This window comes from Pseudorca crassidens, chromosome 3 (genome assembly GCF_039906515.1).
Source record: "Pseudorca crassidens isolate mPseCra1 chromosome 3, mPseCra1.hap1, whole genome shotgun sequence".
NCBI lineage: Eukaryota > Metazoa > Chordata > Mammalia > Artiodactyla > Delphinidae > Pseudorca > Pseudorca crassidens.
In genome coordinates, this window is record NC_090298.1 from 163,862,553 (window position 1) to 163,881,365 (window position 18,813).

Consider the following 18,813-nt stretch of genomic DNA (forward strand, 5'->3'; position numbering starts at 1 on the left):
GCCGCCGCCGCACGCGCGCCCTGCGCCCGGGACACTCCGGCCCCCCTTCCTTCCCTCCCTCCCTCCTCCCCGCCGCCCGCCTTCCTCCCTCCCACCCCCACGCGCCCGCTTTTAAGGTGGAGCCCGGGCCCCCCGCCCGCCCCCTTTACCCTGCGCTTTCGCTCACTCAGGCTCGCTCCGACCCCCCCTTACAACTCCCGCGCGCTTTTTAAGGAGGCGCCGCGGAGTTGGCGCCGGGGCGGGGGCGGGGGAAAGCGGCGGGCGGGGGAGGGGGAGGGGAGCGCCTGGGGGAGGGGAGAGGGGGCGGGCGGGGCGGGCGGGCGGTGCTCGGCCGCCCTCCAGCCATTGGGCGCGGGACCCAGACGTCCCCGGCGCCCAGCCCCCCTCTCCACGCCTCCCCGGCGCGCTCCGCTCCCGGGACCGCACTTACCGGGAACTCGCCGCCCGTGGGTCGGGCCACCGCGCTCTGCCGGGGCTGCGGGGATCCTCGGACCACCGACGCCTCCGCGCCCCTTGGGCGCGCTTGGCTCCGCGGGGAGGATGCGGGAAGGGGGGCGCGCACCGTCACCCCCACCCCATACCCCCCTACCAGGGCCGCCCCCGCCGCCGCTCGGCCTCCCGGCGCGCCGGCCCCAGCTTCTCCCTAGAGCGCCCGCCCTTTCGGCCTCTGGCTGGACGCAGAGGGGGCGCGCCTCAGAATGTGGGGACCCCTAATCTGGGGTCAGAGGGCAGTTTGGCGCCCCCTTCTCCTGCGGGGCGGGGAGAGTGGCAGAATTCCAGCTAAACCCGGTTTTACAAGGACTGCAGACCAGGTGCTGATCAGCCTGGACGCTGTGGTCCGAAATTCCCTTTCCAACCCCCTGGGGGTGTGTGGGTGGGTGACCGAAGTCAGGAACACCAGCGACACTTTTTTTTTAAACAAAACTTTATTGATAATAGTTTTCAAATATGTTTACAACAGCACACTGTTCAAGAGGAAGTTGCGTCCTTCGCAGCACACAGGTTGAATCGCCCCCGCGCCCACCCGGGGCCCCACCCCAGGCCTGAGAGCTCCTCCTGGGATGGGGAGAAATTATGAGAGGGACAAATATGGGGATGAGTGGGGTGACTCCCGACTTTTCTATTGAGAGAAAAAAACCACAATGGGGGGGCGGGGAGAACGGGTGATTGACAGCGGACAGCTAAGCAGAGGAGGAGCGCCCAGGATGGGAGGGGTGGGGGCGGAGGCTCCCGGGTGAATAAAACAAGCAGCCCCTCCCCAGCAACCTTGGCCTTGAACTCTGGGCCGTCTGCGGGGTGGGGGGGGGCTTGGCCTCCTTTTGCGGGGGTGGCCTTCCCAACTGAAAGGAGGCTGGACATTAAAATCTAGTTGAGAATAAAATTAAGAAGTTTGGGGAGAGTGTTACTGGGAGGAAAGACCCTGGGCTCGGGGCTCCCCCTCTATCTTTTCAGGGGACAACTCCTCTTTGGCAGGGAGAGGGGCAGCTGCTTTGTCTAGGTCCCGAAGCCCACGGGTGAAGACAGGTCTATTGGGGCAGAAGGGAGTGGGGACTTCCTAAAGGGGCTGAGACCCTTCCAGGCTTGGCAGGGGACCCCGAGGGGGCAGGAGGTCGGGGGAGATTAGCAGCTTGGGGGAGAGGTTGGAACCCCAGCTCCTTCCTTTACAGTCTGCTTCCCAGCCTTGTTAAAATGGATTTGGGGAGGAGGGGCATGGGAAGGGGTGGGAGAGGAAGGAGCGTGGGAGGCATTGGTGGAACTTAAATAAGATTGTAAATTGTTTTTTTAAAATATTGTATTAAGTAGCCCGCTGAACATGTCACTAAAATCTTTCCTTCCCTGGCAAGATTGCTCTGAAGGGAAGGTTACCCTTTCATTCATTTGCCCTTAGAGAGTGGTGCCTGTGGTTTTTTTTTGGGGGGGGGTGGGGGGCAGGTGGCTGGAGTTAAGTTTGGGCCCCTCTTTCCACACCCTGTCCCTGACACACCAGCAAGACCTGGTCTGACCTGAAGAAGGGAAGAACTGAGAAACTCGTTTAAAACAGGCAGAAATGGGCTAGGGTGGGGGTCTGTGGGGGAGGAGGGAGGCAAAAGCAGTAGGGGGGACGGGGGGGGGCCAGGAGGGAGAAGGGGGTGAGGGGGAGCAGCTGGTGTTTCCCTCCAAATATCTGGGCTTCCTGCTCCCCCTACCCTGGAGGGTGGGGCGGGGGCGGGTGAAATTAGATGCAAGGGACTCTGGGGCCCTCTGGCTGTTCAATCCAACCCTCCCACCCACCACAAAAAAAAAAAAAAAAGAAAGAAACAAAGAAAGAAAACCCATGGGGGCACAGGCACACCCCTAAAACTCAGAAAACTCCTTGCCACACTTCTCACTGATGGAGACTCGGATCTCTTCCTCCTCATAGTCGTCAAAGTTACTCGTGTCCCCAGGGCCTTTAAACTTTGGTATGAAGGGAGCTTCCACCTGGAGAGGGGTCAAGAGCCATTCAGACCTCAGCAGTCAACATAATCATCGTTACAACAATAAATGCGAATGGGCTAACATTCATGAGATCACTTACTCTGACCCAGGCCTGATCTTAGCATTAGGGTATGGACTCATCTTAACAACCCAAGAATCTTATTATAGCCAATTCACCCACGGGGAAACTAATTTCCAGAGAGGGAAGTCTGTTCAAGGTCACAGAGTGGCCAAATGACCCCACAATTCTGTTTCTATACCCCCAATGCTCTAAGCTGCCTTATCTAAACTGACCCAGAGCCCGCAGCCTATTTTCAAATTCCCCTTCCCTTTTCATCTCTCCATTGGCAACACTCCCTGGCTCTTGCCCACCCCCCTCCAAAACCCTCAGAGCACAAGGGGAAGGGGGGGCCTACCTTCCTTTGGTAGATGGCGATCCAGTCGGTCGTGGCAAACCACTTGTGGTTCTTGATGTCATTGACCCCGTTCTTGAGGTTCCCAAAGCGTTTGGTGAGGTCCACCTGCAGAAGGTTCCGCAGCAGATCCTTCAGGTCGGAGCTGAAGTGGGACGGGAACCGCACCTGGAGAGGGGGTAACACAGACAGATTGGGAAACTGATCTGGAGCTTGGGGAGCCCAGAACACTGCCTTCACCATCCAATTGTCTTATTGGGTGGAGGACCCCAAACCAGAGTGTGCATCGGAATCCCGTTAGAACAGCTTGCTGGGCCCACTGGAGTTTCTGATTCGGGATATCTGATTCAGGTGGGGCCTGAAAGTCTGTATTTCTAGCCACTTCCTGAGCCATGCTGATGCTGCTGGAGAGGTAAGAGCTAGGAGGTTCCCATTTTATTCTTCTGTCTGCACCACGCGGCTTGTGGGATCCTAGTTCCCCAACCAGGGATTGAACCCAGGCCCTCGGCAGTGGAAGTCCACGGAGTCCTAACCACTGGATTGCCGGGGAAATCCAGAGGTTCCCATTTCTATTTCCTGAGAGGAGGAAACTGAGGCTCAGAAGGATTAAACAGCTTGCCCAAGATCACTCAGAGGAGCAGGGCAAGTTGGTTCCGTCTGGGGTCTGCTGGACTCCAGAACTTGCATTCTTAGCCACTGCTTCCTAAGGCAGCTCTGCTAGGGTCTGGGGACTTCAGAAGTATTCATGCTTCTGAGAGAAATAATTGTTTGTCTATTTCTCTCTCTGCATAGCTAAGGCTCTTCCATTCTCTGAGGCTCAGTTCAACTCTTCCAGAAACTTTCCCCAAATGCTTTGAGTCCACAGCTTTGTATGCAAGCAGTCACTGGATTTAGAGCTGCAAGAACCGACTTCCAGCACTGCTCTGCCTCTTCCATGCTGTGTGACCTTGGCCACGGCCCTTAACCTCTCTGGGCCTGTGCCTGCCTCTCTGGCACGGGGCAGATATCCCAGGGCTGCATGAGGGAGATAATCCCGCTGAGGGTGCGTGGGAACTGTGAAATGCTACAAAGAAGGGAGTCACGCTCATTTCTCTCCCGCCTCGAAAACTTCTATGGCTTTTTCTTCTTTTTTTCCCCCACTCTGGGCCATTTTCTTGGCAATTTCTGTTCTGCCTGGTGGTAGACACCTCATCTTTCCCTTTTTTAGTGACCCCACTTTGCAGGTGGTGATTCTCTCAACCTCTCTGAGAGGCAAGTGGCTAGTTCCCCAGTTCTGAGATGGATAAGACTCAGAGAAGCGAAGACATTGGCCTGAGGTTTCAAAGCCGATGGGTGGCAGAGCTGGGACTTAGAGCCAGTTCAGCCCACCTAGGCTGAGCTGGGAGCCACTCACACCATTTCCTGGGCCAGATGGAGGGATGGTTGGTCCTCCTGGTGAGGTGGGTGAGCTGCAGTGAGAGGTGGGGTCCCCAACCTCTTTTGAGACGATGCTGCCGTGTGATCTTGAACCAGACATGTCCAATCTCTGCACCTCGGCTTCCTCACTCCCTCAGAGTGGTGGGGTACGACCGAGGGGGTGCATGGGGCAGCGGGTACTTAATGCACTCCGGGGCTCTAACGGTTCCGCCACCCCTTACCCACACCCTGCAAGTTAGAAAGTCTGCATTTGGGAAAGGAGGCAGGGCCTTATGTTCAAAGTGACTCCCCGGAGGGGTCTGGGGTAGCGCCTGGGAACTGAACATGCTTGCTTTTTTGCTGTGAAACTTGTGAAAATTCATGCTAACGGGGCCGACTAGAGACGAGACCAGCCTCCTGGCAGGCAGGGCAGGAGTTTGGGTGAGACCTGGGGTTTTGAAAACCCTTAGGATTTGGGCACTGTGGTCCAGAATCAGACAGCGAGGTTGTGTGAAGTGGTAGCCTCAGTTAGCGTAGTGCGTGTGCCTGGCTTCACCACCTGGCCTGACTTGATCAACTTCTCGATTGTTCTTTTTCTGTTTTTCTTTGGCCGCCCCACACAGCACTCGGGATCTTAGTTCCCCAGCTAGGGGTCGAACCTGTGCCCCCTGCAGTGGAAGCAAGCTCAGAGTCCGAACCACTGGACCGCCAGGGAATTCCCTAGGCTGTTCTGACAATGACGATCAGGGCTCCACAGTGAGCAGGACAGGCAGGGAAGGGTCAGGCTTAGGCCTGAGCCCCCATATCCGGGCCTCACCTTCCCAGAGACAATCTTCTCATAGATCTGGATGGGCTGGTCAGCGAAGAAGGGCGGGTAGCCAGCGGCCATCTCATAGATGAGAACCCCCAGGGCCCACCAGTCCACAGCTTTGTTGTAGCCCTGGAGCGAGAGGAGGGGAGCAGGTGAGGGGAGAAGGGTGAGGAGGGGGCCGCCGGCAGTGGAGCAGGCCTCAGAGCGGTGGGAGGGGTAGGGAAGCGCCTACTTTACTCAGGATGATCTCGGGGGCCAGGTACTCGGGGGTGCCGCACAAGGTCCAGGTGCGGCCTTTCACACGCTTGGCGAAACCGAAGTCTGTCACCTGTGGGCACAAGAATGGGCGGTTGGCCGGGAGGGTGGGAGGGTTCAGGCTGTGGCCACCTGGGGCTGCCCCTCGCCCAGCCCAGTGGGCACCTGAATGTAGCCCTGCTGGTCGATAAGGAGGTTCTCCGGCTTCAGGTCCCGGTAGATGAGATCGAGCGAGTGCAGGTACTCAAAGGTCAGGACGATCTGGGCTGCGTAGAAGCGGGCATGGGGCTCACTGATGGGGACAAGCAGGGAGAGGATGGGTGAGAGTGGGTGGCCACACCAGCAGGACCTGCCCACCCGCTAATGGCCCAGCAGGTGGGCCTATCGAGCTGCCTCCAGCCCAGCGATTAAAATGCATCAGCAGAGAAGCCTTATTCATATACAGCCCCAAACTGGAAAGAGCCCAAATGTCCGTCCACAGAGGAATGGAATCACAGATTGTGATAGATTCCTATAATGGGATCCTACCCAACACCACCACCAGGACAAACGATGAATATACCCAACAATGTGGCTGGATCACGAAACGATTATGTGAAGCAAGAGAAGAAAGGGACAGAAGAATATGAACTGTGTGATTCCATTTATATCAAGTCCAGACCCAGACCAAACACATTTGTGGTGTTTGAAGCCAGAAAGGACGTTTGCCTTTGTTGGGGTGGTGATTTGCCAAGAAAGGCATTTGAGGGAATTTTCTGGGGTGGTGGTTACACATGTGAATGCAGCTGTCAAAACTCATGGAACAGGGTATTGAAAACCTGTGCACTTCATTGTATGTAAAGTGCACATCTACATAAATAAGCACAAATTTTCAAACGACACGAAATTGACCACTTACATGGTGGCGCCTAAGTCACCGTGTTTGTTTTGTTTCGTGGTGGCTGAGACGTCGTAGATTCCTCAGCTCGGGGGAACAAGAACCCACAGGGACCTGAAGAGGCCACTTCCACGGACGACACCCATGCACACCCCAGGCCCAGGGTGGCAGAGGGCGTCGGGCTCACCTGAACCTCCCGATCCGCCGCAGGTGTGAGAACATCTCCCCACCAGGCACGTACTCCATGATCATGTATAAATTTGAGTTGTCCTGCGGGAAGCAGCAGCTGATCAGGGCCCCACTCCCCAAGCCCCAGGCCCCACCTGAAGGCAGGTGTCAGACGCAAAGCGACAACAACAACTTTGGTTCCCATGTGAAGCGCGCTCCAAGCGCCAGGCACTGTGCTCACTGACTACCTGTCTCATTTCATTCTGCCCGTGAGAAAGAAGGGGCAGCCATGATCCTGCTTACGGGGGCCAAAAGTGAGGGCTGGCTAGAGGCACATCAGGGACCTGGCGGGCATGCCTGCGCTGCAGAGAGAACTCTGTGGTGGCTCCTGTCTGTGACTGTCTTGAGCAAGGCTCTTGGGGCCACAGTTTTGTCATCTGTCTGTCAAATGGGACCAGGATGGGCTACAGATTGTGTGAGTCCCCCCCTCAAAATAAAAGTGAGGCCCCTTGTTAAAAAAATGATTATGAATTTCAAGATGGTGGCAGCAGAGCCTTAAACAAAGCCTGGGGTCCTTGTGACTGCTGGGGTCACAGGCCCCGAGGGGCCTTTCCCAACTCTCACAGTCATGGCTTAGGACGGCACTCAAAACAGCTCACGCAGGGTGCTCATGATGCGGTTGGAACTGTCATGGCAGCCCCACCACGTGGGGCCTGCCATGATCCCCATTTTACAGATGAAGAAACTAAGGCTCATGGGGGTGAAGTTTCTTGCCAGGGTCACACCGCCAGGAAGTGCAAGGCTGGGATTTGAACCCAGGCTGAGCGGCAGTTTGTGGCTGTGTGTCAGGTTCTTGCTGTAAATGGATCGATGATTTTGAGGGATGTTATCCAGGTTGGGGGACTTGCCCAAGGTTATCAAGCTATAAGTTGGCAGGCCCAGCTGAACTGGGGGTCTATGAGAGTCCCAGGCTGACTTGCCCTCCACCCCCGGGGGCCTTCTTCACCGCTCCCCGATCAGTGGGTCTGCCTTTTCGGGCAACCACTGGTTGTGGTTGGCTGAGCCCCAGCTCTGGGAACCCAGAGGCTGCGCCACCCGGCAGTGGCCCTGGTCTGCGGCCGCTGGGACCCCACCTTGAACGAGAACTCGAGTTTGACAAGGAACGGAAAGTTGACCGCTTGCAGGATGCGCTTTTCGTTCAGGGTGTGCTCGATCTGCTTCAGCTTTACCACCTGCAGGGGTGGGAGAGGAGCGAGGAGCGGGTGTGAGAGAGCTCTTTTCTTCCCTGCCACCCAAAAGTAGATGTGCCAGGGCTGGGCTGGGTCCTCCGTCCAGAATCGTTTGAGTGCCTGGGGCCTGTCAAGCCCTGGGCTGGGTGCCTGTCCCCACATGGCATGCAGTTCAGGGCAGGAACACATGAGTCACCAGGCCACAGGGGTCAGAGCTGTGGTGGGGGAAGCTTGGGGCCTGTGGATGCCCAGATAAGGCATCTGGTGAAGCCTGGGGAGTCAGAGAAGGCTTCCTGGAGGAAGGGGCAGCTGAGTTGAAACCAAACAGACAGGTGGGAGTAGCACCCAAGGGGTGGGGGATTTAGAAATACCTTCCCTGCATCTAGAGGATACCCCGCCCCCCACAACCACTTGAACCCAGGGCTAATTCCTCCTCAGCCCTCAGCTGTCCCCAGCAGCCGTCTCACACTCTCTGACAGGAGCCCTGAGGGGTATGCAATGGGAGCATGCAAGTTTGGAAGCCCAGATGCAGAGAGGGAGGGTGCCGTGCCCAAGTTCACATGCAGCTAGTCAACATCAGTCCAGCCTGTCACACGCAGGCAGCCTGGCCCCTTGGTCAGCTCTAAGCCCCACTGCACTGGGGCTTTTTCTGCTTTGCTCACAGCTACATCCTTTGGGTCTATACCTGCACTGTCCAGTAGATTCCTCACTAGCCACATATGGTTGCTGAGTACTTGAAATGTGGTTCGTTGGCTGGGGAACCAAGTTTAAAATTTGAAGAATCTAACATGAAAATTTAAGGCTTCCCTGGTGGCGTAGTGGTTAAGAATCCACCTGCCAACGCAGGGGACACGGGTTTGAGCCCTGGTCTGGGAAGATCCCACATGCCGCGGAGCAACTAAGCCCGTGTGCCACAACTACTGAGCCCGCACGCCACAACTACTGAAGCCCTTGCGCCTAGAGCCCGTGCTCCGCAACAAAGAGAAGCCACCGCACTGAGAAGCCCGCGCACCGCAACGAAGAGTAGCCCCTGCTCTCTGCAACTAGAGAAAGCCTGCGCTCAGCAACGAAGACCCAAGGCAGACAAAAATAAAAAAATAAAAAAATATATATATATAGTGAAAATTTAGGGACTTCCCTGGCAGCACAGTGGTTAAGAATCCACTTGCCAATGCAGGGGACACGGGTTTGAGCCCTGGTCTGGGAAGATCCCACATGCTGTGGAGCAACTAAGCCCGTGTGCCACAACTACTGAGTCTGCACTCTAGAGCCTGTGAGCCACAACTACTGAGCCCATGTGCCACAACTACTGAAGCCCTCGTGCCTAGAGCCTGTGCACCGCAAAGAAGAGTACCCCCCGCTCGCTGCAACTAGAGAAAGTCCATGCACAGCAACGAAGACCCAACTCAGCCAAAAAGAAAGAAAGAAAGAAAGAAATTAAAAAAAAAGAAAATTTAAAAACTGATACTTGGCACAGTTACCAGACAACTTTCAAGCCTGTTTGGAACAACCTGGGCTATGTGAATCTGCTTTTTCAATTTCTCTACTTTTTCTTGTCTTTCCAGTGAAAATTAACATCTGAATGGAGATGTGTTCTATGTGTAAAACGCACGCTGGATTTCTAAGACTTAGTACGGAAAAAAGAACGTACAATGTCTCATCAAGGATGTTTCTACACTGGATACATACATTTAAATGATAATATTGTAGATATACTGGCTTAGTGACGACATATTGTTAAAATGAATTCTGCCTTTTTTAAACTTTTAAAACTAGGATTCTAGGGAATTCCCTGGTGGCTCAGTGGTTAGGACTCCATGCTCTCACTGCCGAGGGCCCAGGGCTCGATCCGTGGCTCGGGAACTAAGATCCTGCAAGCCACGCAGTGCTACCAAATAAATAAAAATAAATAAAATGAGGATTCTAGAAAATTTAAAACCATATGTGGCTTGTGTGATATGTCTCCTGGATGGAGCTGCTCTAGAGCATCGCCTGGCAAAAAGTAGGGTTTCAAAAATATTTACAGGGGCTTCCCTGGTGGCGCAGTGGTTGGGAGTCCGCCTGCCGATGCGGGGGATACGGGTTCGTGCCCCGGTCCGGGAGGATCCCACATGCCGCGGAGCGGCTGGGCCCGTGGCCCATGGCCGCTGGGCCTGCGCATCCAGGGCCTGTGCTCCGCAACGGGAGAGGCCCCAGCGGTGAAAGGCCCGCGTACCGCAAAAAAAAAAAAAAAAAAAAAAAAAAAAAATTTACAAAGGGCAGGGGGTGGTGTGATGAATTGGGAGATTGGGATTGACATATATACACTAATATGTATAAAATGGATAACTAATGAGAACCTGCTGTATAATAAAATAAAATAAAATTCAGAAACAAAATATTTACAGAAAGAAGGTCTGTGTAAACATCGCTTCCCCCAGGAAGACTTCTGGCTTCCTCGATACAGGCTAGGTGTCTGAGCCCGTGTGGGCTTTACGTCTTAGGGTGCTTTTCCTCCTGGGGAAAGCTTCCTGAAGGCAGCGTGGTACCCTTCCCGCCCTTGGGTCTGGTACATTATGGAGGCTCAGGAGATAGCTGGTGAGTGGATAGGTGGGAAGACCACTCCAGGTGGTGGGAAGAGCCCAGGCAAAGCCCTGGTGGCTGGGACCAGGGCCTTGTGGCAGGGCTGGGCTCACCTTCTGTTTGTCGAGGATCTTCATGGCGAAGTGGTTCCCGGTCTCCTTGTGCTTCACCAGCATCACCCGCCCGAAGGAGCCCGTGCCGAGGGTCTTGATTCGTTCAAACTGATCCAGATGGGCTGTATTCTGTGGGCACAAGGGTCTGGAGGGTCAGGGACCACCCCCCGACACCCCGTCTAGCCTGCTAGGCCAAAGTTCGGGGTGTTCCCTCTGCAACCAGCAGAGGGGGCCCTGGGGACCAGGTGGAGCTAGGGGGGTGAGGACAGGGGGTGGAAAAACAAGATGGCGGAGGGTACATTCCTCAAGGCTGGTGGCAGGGGCCAGATCCGGCCCTGGCCTGGGGCCCAGGAGCTGCTGGCAGCTGCCTGGGGGGCAGGGGCTGCCAGTTGGACGGGATTGGTGGGGTGGGGGAACCTGGCAGTGAGTGATCAGGTGCCCCCATGGGCATCTAGGGAGAGAATGAGGGCAGGTCTGGAGCCCTCCACAGGGCCGTAAAATCCTAGCCATGGCACAGGGATGCAGTTGAGGGGCAGGGGGCTGTCAGCTATCCCTCCCAGGGCTCTGTACCCAGGGGGCTTACCTGAGCAGGATTTTCCCATTTTTTAAGAAAATCTTCTTTGGCTTTGGCTAAGAATTCTTTCACTGAAAGGAAAAGAGGAGAGAGTGAGATGGAGACCCCATCTCGTTGGCGCGGGCCTGGGCTATTCCTGGGGAGAGGCCGGTTTGTGGAAAGTGGGGTGCAGTCGTCTCAATCCAGAGCCTGACCTTCTCCCAGTGCCTTCGGGTGTCCTGGCTGAGTCTGAGGGTAGCCTGGTGGGGGGGCCCTGATCTGGGCTGGGGTCTGGGGTCTCCTTTACTACAGAGAGGTGGGGTCCAGCCTCAATTCTGTCCCAAATGGGGGACAGGGCAATTCGGGGGTCACTCTCAGGGGGACAGAGAGCGGCGCCCAGGCCAGCCCACCCCCACTCGCCCCAGTTCTGACTGACATTCCAGGGCCAGGGGACGACGCCAGCCGAGGTATTTATAGCCTCGGGATTTGGCTGTTCCTCTGGCCCCTTCTCTGGGGAGGCCGGCCCAGGGTGGAGGCCTCTGGGGCTCGGGTAGCAGGCGCCCTTGGGGGGTTCAGCTGTTGCCTTGGCCCCCGGCTGGCTCCATTCCCACCTTTGCCAATGGAGGGGCCCTCGTTCCAGAGCTCGCTCAAGGGAAGCCTCGCCTGATGCCTGCCCCCTACAGGCCCTTCAGCACCCCAAGGCGAACATCACCGTCTGGCTAACATTGAAGACTTCCTGGCGGAACCTGGGCTTGCTGCTTCGCGCCCACTATCTCATTTGGTTCACTTGTCAACTTTCATTTTAACCATTCTGTTTACCACCCTAGGAAACTGAGGCCTGAAAACAGGCATTCCCGCCCATGTGGAGAGGCAGCCCGGCAAAACAGTTAAGGGCCAGGATTCTGGGATAAGATCAAGTTCAGATCCCAGCCTGGTCCCTGATGAGCTATGTGACCTTAGGCAACTGATCGCACCTCTGGGCCTTGGTTTTCCTCGTCTGTAAAATGGGGATAATAATAGTAATGACCTGGTGGGGTGGTTGTGAAGACCGAATGAGTTAATCTTGGCAAAGGGGGTTTGGATGGTGGCCGGCACAGGGGTTAGTGCCATATAAATGTCAGCTATTAATTTTGCTTTTAAGTAGTTTTTAAAATGGAGATATAAAATACAGGAGGAGCACTGAGTGCTCAAATCTTAAATGCTCAACCTGATGGATTCTTACGGTATGGACGTGTCCTTGTAACCGTCCCCTGGGGTCAGGCGCGCTGTTGTTCAGGGACCCTCCCTGAGTGCCAGCTCTGTGCTGAGTGCTTTCCATGCTTAATTCCTACACTGATGGCTCAGAGCTGCTATTACTCTCATTGTACCCATGAGAAGACTGGTCTCAGATCACTTCCCGGACCCCACTGCCCACGAGGTTAACTGCTTTGCTTCTGACTGGTTGCAGGGCACCAGGATGGCCCATGGACAGAGCTGTCCTCAACCCTGATGTTCCTGGGACGGATGCCACCCTGAGGGGTCCTGCACACTGGTACTTTGGCCTTGCCTGTCAGATATCTGCCTATCTCACCCATATGCAGTGCCAGGAACCCCCACAGCCTTTTGAGTAGCCACCCCCCCGCCCCCCATCACCCGCAAGGCTCTCCCTCAGCATCTGCAGAGAAGAGCCTTCCATGGAGCTGCAAGCGTGGCAGATGGAGGAGAGACTGTGGGCTAGGAAAGCCCTACAAAGAATGACCAGGCGGAGAGGGGGTGGTCAAGGAATGGCCGAGAGTCCTAGGCTGGTGCCTGGCTGAGCCACCAACTGTCTGAGGCCTCCCTGAACCTGGGGGCTGCACCACATCCAATGCTTTCTCTGGCAGAATCTTTCTTGACACACAACACATTCCTTGGAAACCTCCAAACGTACACACTGAATTCTGGACGAAGGTGGGGGTGAAGGCACCCTCTTGGGATTCTACCGTCACTCACCCAGAAAGGCAGAGAGGAGCGAGTTTAAGAGGAACCCAGGAGAAAGCCTGGTCCTGCTTCCTCTTTTGCTCTCAGCAAAATCCCTGAGAACTGCCATGTCCTGTTTTTCCCGCCTTGGTGGGTCTGTCTGTCTGCTGGTACCCCACTAGGAGGCTCCACACGGTGCCTTGATTCTGACACAGCCCTGTTCTGGCCTTTCGAAATGCTGAAGGGCCCAGGCTGTGTGCTCTCTGGTGCTATCAGCTTGCCAGATTTGGGGATGGGGCACAGGGTGTGGCAGTACCAGAAAGAGTGGGCAGATAAAGAGGGATAATGATGGGGGGAACCCCAGCCAGGAGCCCCCATACTCACCTCTGCTTCCTGCCTCTTCCAGCAGAGGGCAAAATGGGGGGTAGAGTGGGATGGGGTGATCTGGGGCCCATCTACCCCTGGCCAGCGAGGCTCAGGGTGCTGGCTCTGCTTAGGTGCCCAGAGGCTGCAGCGCAGGTAGCCCAGGAAACGGACAATCACATGGCCCCAGAGAAGCAGCTGCAGCCACAGCTGGAAGGTGGTCTCTGAGTCCCCATCCCAGCCTCTACCTGACCCCAGATCCATCCCAGGCCTCCCTAAGCTCTCCTGGAACCTTCCCTTGGCAGGGAAACCAGGAATACGCAGAGCCTCGGAGCTGGCTTCCTCGGGAAGGCCTCGGGGGACAGGGGAGGAGGAGCTGGTTGCCAGGGAAGCATTTAAAGGTACCTGCTCCCGCGGGCCAAGGTTTGTAAAGGCCCCTCCTTGGCAGGAGGTGGTGGGAAGATTGTCCTGAGGGTGTCCCTCCTCAGGCTGGCCTGCCTGTCCTGGGGGGGGGTGCTAAAGCTAACTTCCCGTTCCAGGGACTACACTGCTCCCGGGCTGCCAGGCCCTGCCTTTCTCAGTGGGTGCTGGACTACCCTGAGGATGACACCCAATGTGCCCAGGGCAGTGCCCACTGGGCAGAGGGGAAGGAGTTAAGGCTCAGGCCCAGGCAGCAGCTGGGGCCTCCCTGGGGGCCAAAGAGGCCCCAGAGCTCCGTTAATTAGCCGACAGAGCAGCTGGAGAGAAAGGCGGGAGTGGGGGGGGGCAGTGAGAGCTACCCTATCTCCTCTCCCAAGTGCTCTTTGAACCTGGAGCCCCCAAATTCTGCTACTTTGAGAAAGAAATGGGTACATCTGACTTTGTCTTGCTTCTATGCAGGGGCGGAGGGGGGAATGGCATCCTGGGATGTCCTTGGCCTCTATCAAACCTTGCCCTGTGCTTGGCTCTGCTCTCAGCCATGCAAGTCCAAACCGGAAACGAAACGCTAAACCCTGGGGTGGGGGAGGGGGAGGCAGCCTTGACCATCTTCCTCCTTCTTTCCAGATCCCAAAAGAAGTGGAGGGTCAGTGGCAGCTTCTCCCGAGAGTGCCTGGCACCCATGGCCCCTGCTGACAACAGGAAGTGGCAGAGAAGGGAAACCCAGCTGGCTGCTGTCTTTAGAGCTTGTCAGCCGGCCCATGTCTCGCACAGGAGGGGTGCCAGCCTCCACCGTGGTCCGGATTCAATTGGAGCTCACAGAGAGAGCATCCCTCAAAAAGCCAGGGCCCCATCAGGAGGCAGGAGCCCAGCCTCAGACGCCCCCAGACAACAATCTCAGGACCTGCTACTCCCCGAAACCTGGTTGTCCTGGAAATTCTGGGGCCGGAAAACCAAGCCCTGGACTGGACCATTCCCCAGCCTGAGCTGGACCCCAACACTGGACTGGACCGACCCACAGTCTGATGGACCCTCATTTTATACTGGGCCACTGTCCATTATGACGTGGACTCCATCACTGAGCTGGACCAACCCCCAATCTGAGCTGAACCTCAACACTGAGCTGGACTACCCCATTGCCCGGCTCTGAGCTGGACCCCCGCTCTGGGTGACCATCCCCTCCGTGTCTGAACTGAACCACCCATCTCGCCTGCTCTTCCCCAGGCCCCCCAGCTCAGGGTTGTTAGTAAGGGAGGGTTTCTAGGGCCAGCCAGGGGTCCACAGACTTTTCCTCTTCACCTGTTCCCTAAACTCTACTGCAGTCCTTCCCTGACTTGAGTGTCAGAGAGTGCCTGGTAAGTTGCTATAGCAACAGGGCTCAGCCTCACCATTGCTGGGGTTGGAAGCCATCACTCAAGTCTTCCTCTCAGGTCACCAGGACTATGGTGGCTGGGAAGGCTCATGAGACCTGCTGCACCAGCTTGGCTGCCCATCCCCAAAGCCCTGCCTATAGGGGGAGCCAGGGAGTTGCGGGGTGGTGTCAGGAAAAGAAAGCCAACCTGGGGCCAGTGGGGGTGCAGGGAAGGGGCAGAGAGGACCCTCAAGCTTCTGTAAGCCTGGTTGGGCTAAAGGAAAAGCTGCCTTGGCATGACCCTCTTGGGCACCCATACAACTGCCAACGCACAGACAGTGTTTGGCCCTCTGGGACTTCTGTAGTACGTTAGAGGGCCACAATTCTTCCCATTTAGGGACCTCTTGGGGGGCAGTTCTCACTCTCGGAGACTGGATCTGCTTGTCCCTGGGACCTGGGGGGGGGGATGGTATCTGGAGGGCTCCTTCTCACCAGACCTGTCCCTTCTCCCATGGACCAGCTCTCAGGGGTGTCTTTGGTCAGGGCAGCCAAGGCCTGAGCCCCACTTGGCCGCCTGTCCCAGGGCCTCTTGAGGCCACTGCCCTCTCTCAATTCCTCCAGCTTGCTCGGGGCCCAGGGCTTGGTCTTGTTTTTCTCTGCCCTCTTAGCATCTTACCCAGGCCCCTGCCAATGGCTCTGGCAACTTTGGGTACAGATTTCCCTCACCCCACCCCAGGGCTCATTCTGGATCCCTACCCTCTTGGGAGGAAGCCAATGCTGTCCTGCCCCGGCATGGAGCCGGTAGTATAGGGGGCTGTGGGATGCTGAACTGGTGCCTACTAAGGCTCGGTCATCTTCCTTACTCCAGTAGGGCTGACATCTGGCAGATGAAATTCAGGTGCCCCCTGCAGGCTGGCCTGGCTACTACTACCCCACCCCCAGCCGACCCTGGTTACGAGAAGGCAAATTTTGTCTTAACTCCATCCTCTCAGAATTGGAGGTTTGAAGCGAAGAGGGGCTCCCTGCCTCATCCTATTTCCTTCTCTGAGAGCCCGTGCAAGCCTCTGGAAGGAAGTACAGCTTAGGGCCTTTCCCAAAGTGTGACACAGGTCCCACTGGCGGGGCATGAAATGATTTTAGGGATGTTTCACTTTTCTAGTTACATTGTATTTTAATGCATATCAGAGAGAATATCACTGGCACAGCAATCCTGTGATTTCATTTATAATATTGCTTAGGACAGATCAAAATTTACATCTGAACAAAAGCGAGTCAAAATTTTTATTTAAGTTAACAAAATAGAAGTGAATATAGTAAAAATCAGGGAGGCGGCTTGAGAATGTTTGAGTTGGGAAACCCTGGGGTCCAGGAAGTTTTCTGGTAGGTGGATCTGGATGTGAATCCTGCCTCTGTGGCATCATCTATGTCAAACTCAGAGAGCTTGTTTGGAAAATTCAGATAACAGCCCGCTATGAAAAATCACTCGAGCAGATAGATCTGTGGAGACCATTCAGCCTGGCACATCCTGGATGCCCAGTAAACAGTGGCTCTATTTCACCTTGAGAGTCCATTCCTGGGTGTCCGGCCTGTGCTCTGAATTAGTGGTTCCTTCCGAAGCCTCTGATCTTTTCCTTAGGGCTCCTTTTCCTTGTGTGGCTTTCCACCCCCACTCCCCACTGCATGTGTTTGATACGCCTTGAAAGTTTTCCAGGACTATGTCATCTCCCCAACTTTCAACTGAGCCACTGCAATGTACAGCTGCCTGCCTCCACCTTCCACCTCTCAGCCGGTCTCACCTGCTGGGGGCCCGGCCCCTCCCCCTCTGCCTAGTCCCCTCCAAGCTCATGCCCAGACCTTTTTTGGTCACTACCCACCTGCTCCTCTGTCATCAAGCGCTCAGCTACAGGCACTTGCCTTCCCGTCCCCCACCCATCGGTGACATGTCAGGCCTCTCCATGGTTGCTCAGTGACTCCGAGTTCTGCCATTTGAGTCTGGGTGGGAATAAAGTTCCCTGGCTTTCATGCCTGGGTCTTTCTGGGAGGGAGCATTCAGGGAACTCAGACACTGGGGTTTGAGACCAGTAACTGGGAAGAGCGTATTTTGATGTGGCCATTCCTTTTCAACTCTATTTCTGGGTAACTGGAAGGGGATCTTAGCTGAGGTCCAGCTTTAGGCCTGGAGTGATGACAATTTAAGAGCTGGAGGACTTGAGGAAGGGGCTAGAGACCATTTCTGAAGGCACTTCCAGATAAAGAATCTCTTTTCCCGGCTGGCTGGAAAAGGCCAATATATTTGGGAGCTGAGGGGGAAATAGTCCCCTCTCTGGCTGAACGCTGGGAATGATCAGAATCTGTTTGTCTCTTGGCAAAGCAAGTCATTAGATGTCAACCACTTCTCTTCCCAACTGCCATCCCTTGATACCTCCTTCTCACCATCCCAGCTCAAGCTGAATGAGCCTTGCTAAACCCAGACCCTCTTCATCCTCTACTTTTCATCCCAAGCCAGGAGCGGGTGAAGAAGCCTGGGGGACTGGGTGAATGACAGAGCCTCAGTTGTGAAACAACCATTTATTGAAGGGCCCTCCAAGGAGCCTAGAGCTCACGGAACAGCAGGAGATGGGAAGGGGCTCTCTGCTGACACCCCCCCCCTGCCGCCCCAACCCCGGAAAGAGGATGCAATGAATTCCAGCAAGATCGGCTCAAACTTGGCTTTTGAAGCACAGAAGTAGTTCTCTAGGTTCATAAACAGTCTGCTACCCCAGCCAGGGACAGACGCTTGCTTGGAGGAGGAGGCACAGCAGAGAAGCAGAGTGACAGAGTGAGAGAGGGGCAGAGGGACCCAGAAAGATCCTGTCCCCCATGCCAAGTGACACAGAAGAGAAAAACAATGCTGGAGGTAGCTCTGGGAAGTGCTCAAAGGGGACAGAGTGGGTTTGGAGGGGGGCTGTGATAAGGTGAAGAGGGGAAGGGCAGGAGAAAGATGGCGGGGGCTGGAGGGGGGGAGGGGTGTGGTCACCAAGTGGCCAAGGTCCCTGCGGGGTGGAGGCATACCCCACAGCACTCCCAGACTGGCAGAGGCCTGGGTCGGGGTTTGGCAGTGGGTCACATCTGTGTAAGAGGTGAGTGAGGAAGTGGAGGGATTAGAATCTGGGGAGAGGGACCAGGAGAGGAGACAGTGGGGTGGTGACAGGGCCCCATGTGGGGCCCCAGCGGTCATACGTACCATGGTTGGCAGTGACAGCTGGGGGGGAGCACAGTCTTTGCAGTGGGGGGCGGTCTTTGGCAAGGGGGCTCCTACGGGGCCATCTGCGGGCCTTGGGCCCCAACCTTGGACAGGCAGGGGAAGGGGCGCTGAGGGGTAAGCAGAGAGAAATGGGGGGGGCGCGTAGGGGGAGGGGCCAGGCAGTGATGGATAGGGAGGGGGCTGGCAGCGCGGGGCCGGGATCGGGGTCACGGCCCGGGCACTCACCGCTCTCTTGCTCGCTGCCCTTCTTGGCCGCGGCGGCGTTGCCCATCGCGGCGGCGGCGGCCGGGGCCGGTCCCGGAGCTGCGGCGCGGCGGGTGCTGGAGGCGGCCCGCGGCCCCGGAGCGCGCTGGGCGGCGGCGGCGGCGGCCCCTCGGGTTGGCTGCGCTGGCTGCGGCGCCGCGACCCCCGCCCAGCCCCTGCTTCCCGCGTCTCTCCGCGCCCGCCCGCCCGGGAACCTCAGCCCAAGTCCGCTGCTGCTGTCCGTGACGCCCCCGCAGCCCGCAGCTCATTGGCCTAGGCCGCCCTGACTGACGGTGCTGCGCCGCCGCCCATTGGTTCTCCGTGACCCTCCCGTGCTGCCATAGGCTCTCGGCCCCATGACTCGCCCCTAGGACGCCTGGCCACTCGCGCGCTTGCGAGGCCCCAGCTGGGCGGGCCTACGCGT

At 56.5% G+C, this 18,813-nt stretch overlaps 2 protein-coding genes across 3 annotated transcripts; both read right to left on the minus strand.

Annotated features, from left to right (window-relative positions):
• Window positions 1-1,919: 1,919 nt before the first annotated feature.
• On the minus strand, window positions 1,920-18,520 carry PRKACA (protein kinase cAMP-activated catalytic subunit alpha). Of its 2 annotated transcripts, none has more exons than XM_067733565.1 (10): window positions 18,372-18,520; window positions 10,864-10,925; window positions 10,281-10,409; window positions 7,510-7,608; window positions 6,396-6,478; window positions 5,497-5,623; window positions 5,309-5,404; window positions 5,083-5,205; window positions 2,874-3,038; window positions 1,920-2,460 (listed from the first exon to the last, which is right to left on the minus strand). In XM_067733565.1, exons 1-10 carry the CDS (start codon window positions 18,415-18,417, stop codon window positions 2,335-2,337), a joined length of 1,056 nt encoding a protein of 351 aa, XP_067589666.1. In that variant the 5' UTR covers window positions 18,418-18,520; the 3' UTR covers window positions 1,920-2,334. The 2 variants fall into 2 exon arrangements, with proteins under 2 accessions (XP_067589666.1, XP_067589667.1); XM_067733566.1 differs by lacking the exon at window positions 18,372-18,520 and adding an exon at window positions 14,940-14,976.
• Window positions 10,864-14,909, minus strand: SMIM46 (small integral membrane protein 46). The gene is made up of 2 exons (XM_067733567.1): window positions 11,049-14,909; window positions 10,864-10,925 (listed from the first exon to the last, which is right to left on the minus strand). The coding sequence occupies exon 1, from the start codon at window positions 13,396-13,398 to the stop codon at window positions 12,829-12,831; it is 570 nt and encodes a 189-aa protein (XP_067589668.1). The 5' UTR covers window positions 13,399-14,909; the 3' UTR covers window positions 10,864-10,925; window positions 11,049-12,828.
• Window positions 18,521-18,813: the final 293 nt, after the last annotated feature.

Bases quoted from the DNA above. Each gene is read 5' to 3' on its own strand.
- SMIM46 (XM_067733567.1), bottom strand. From the start codon at position 13,398: ATGGATCTGGGGTCAGGTAGAGGCTGGGATGGGGACTCAGAGACCACC.
- PRKACA (XM_067733565.1), bottom strand. From the start codon at position 18,417: ATGGGCAACGCCGCCGCGGCCAAGAAGGGCAGCGAGCAAGAGAGCG. The intron at 10,410-10,863 runs GTAAGCCCCCTG...TTGTGCCCACAG, and splicing joins AATGGGAAAATCCTGCTCAG to AATACAGCCCATCTGGATCA. The intron at 5,624-6,395 runs GTGAGCCCGACG...TGTCCCCATCAG, and splicing joins CGGCGGATCGGGAGGTTCAG to TGAGCCCCATGCCCGCTTCT.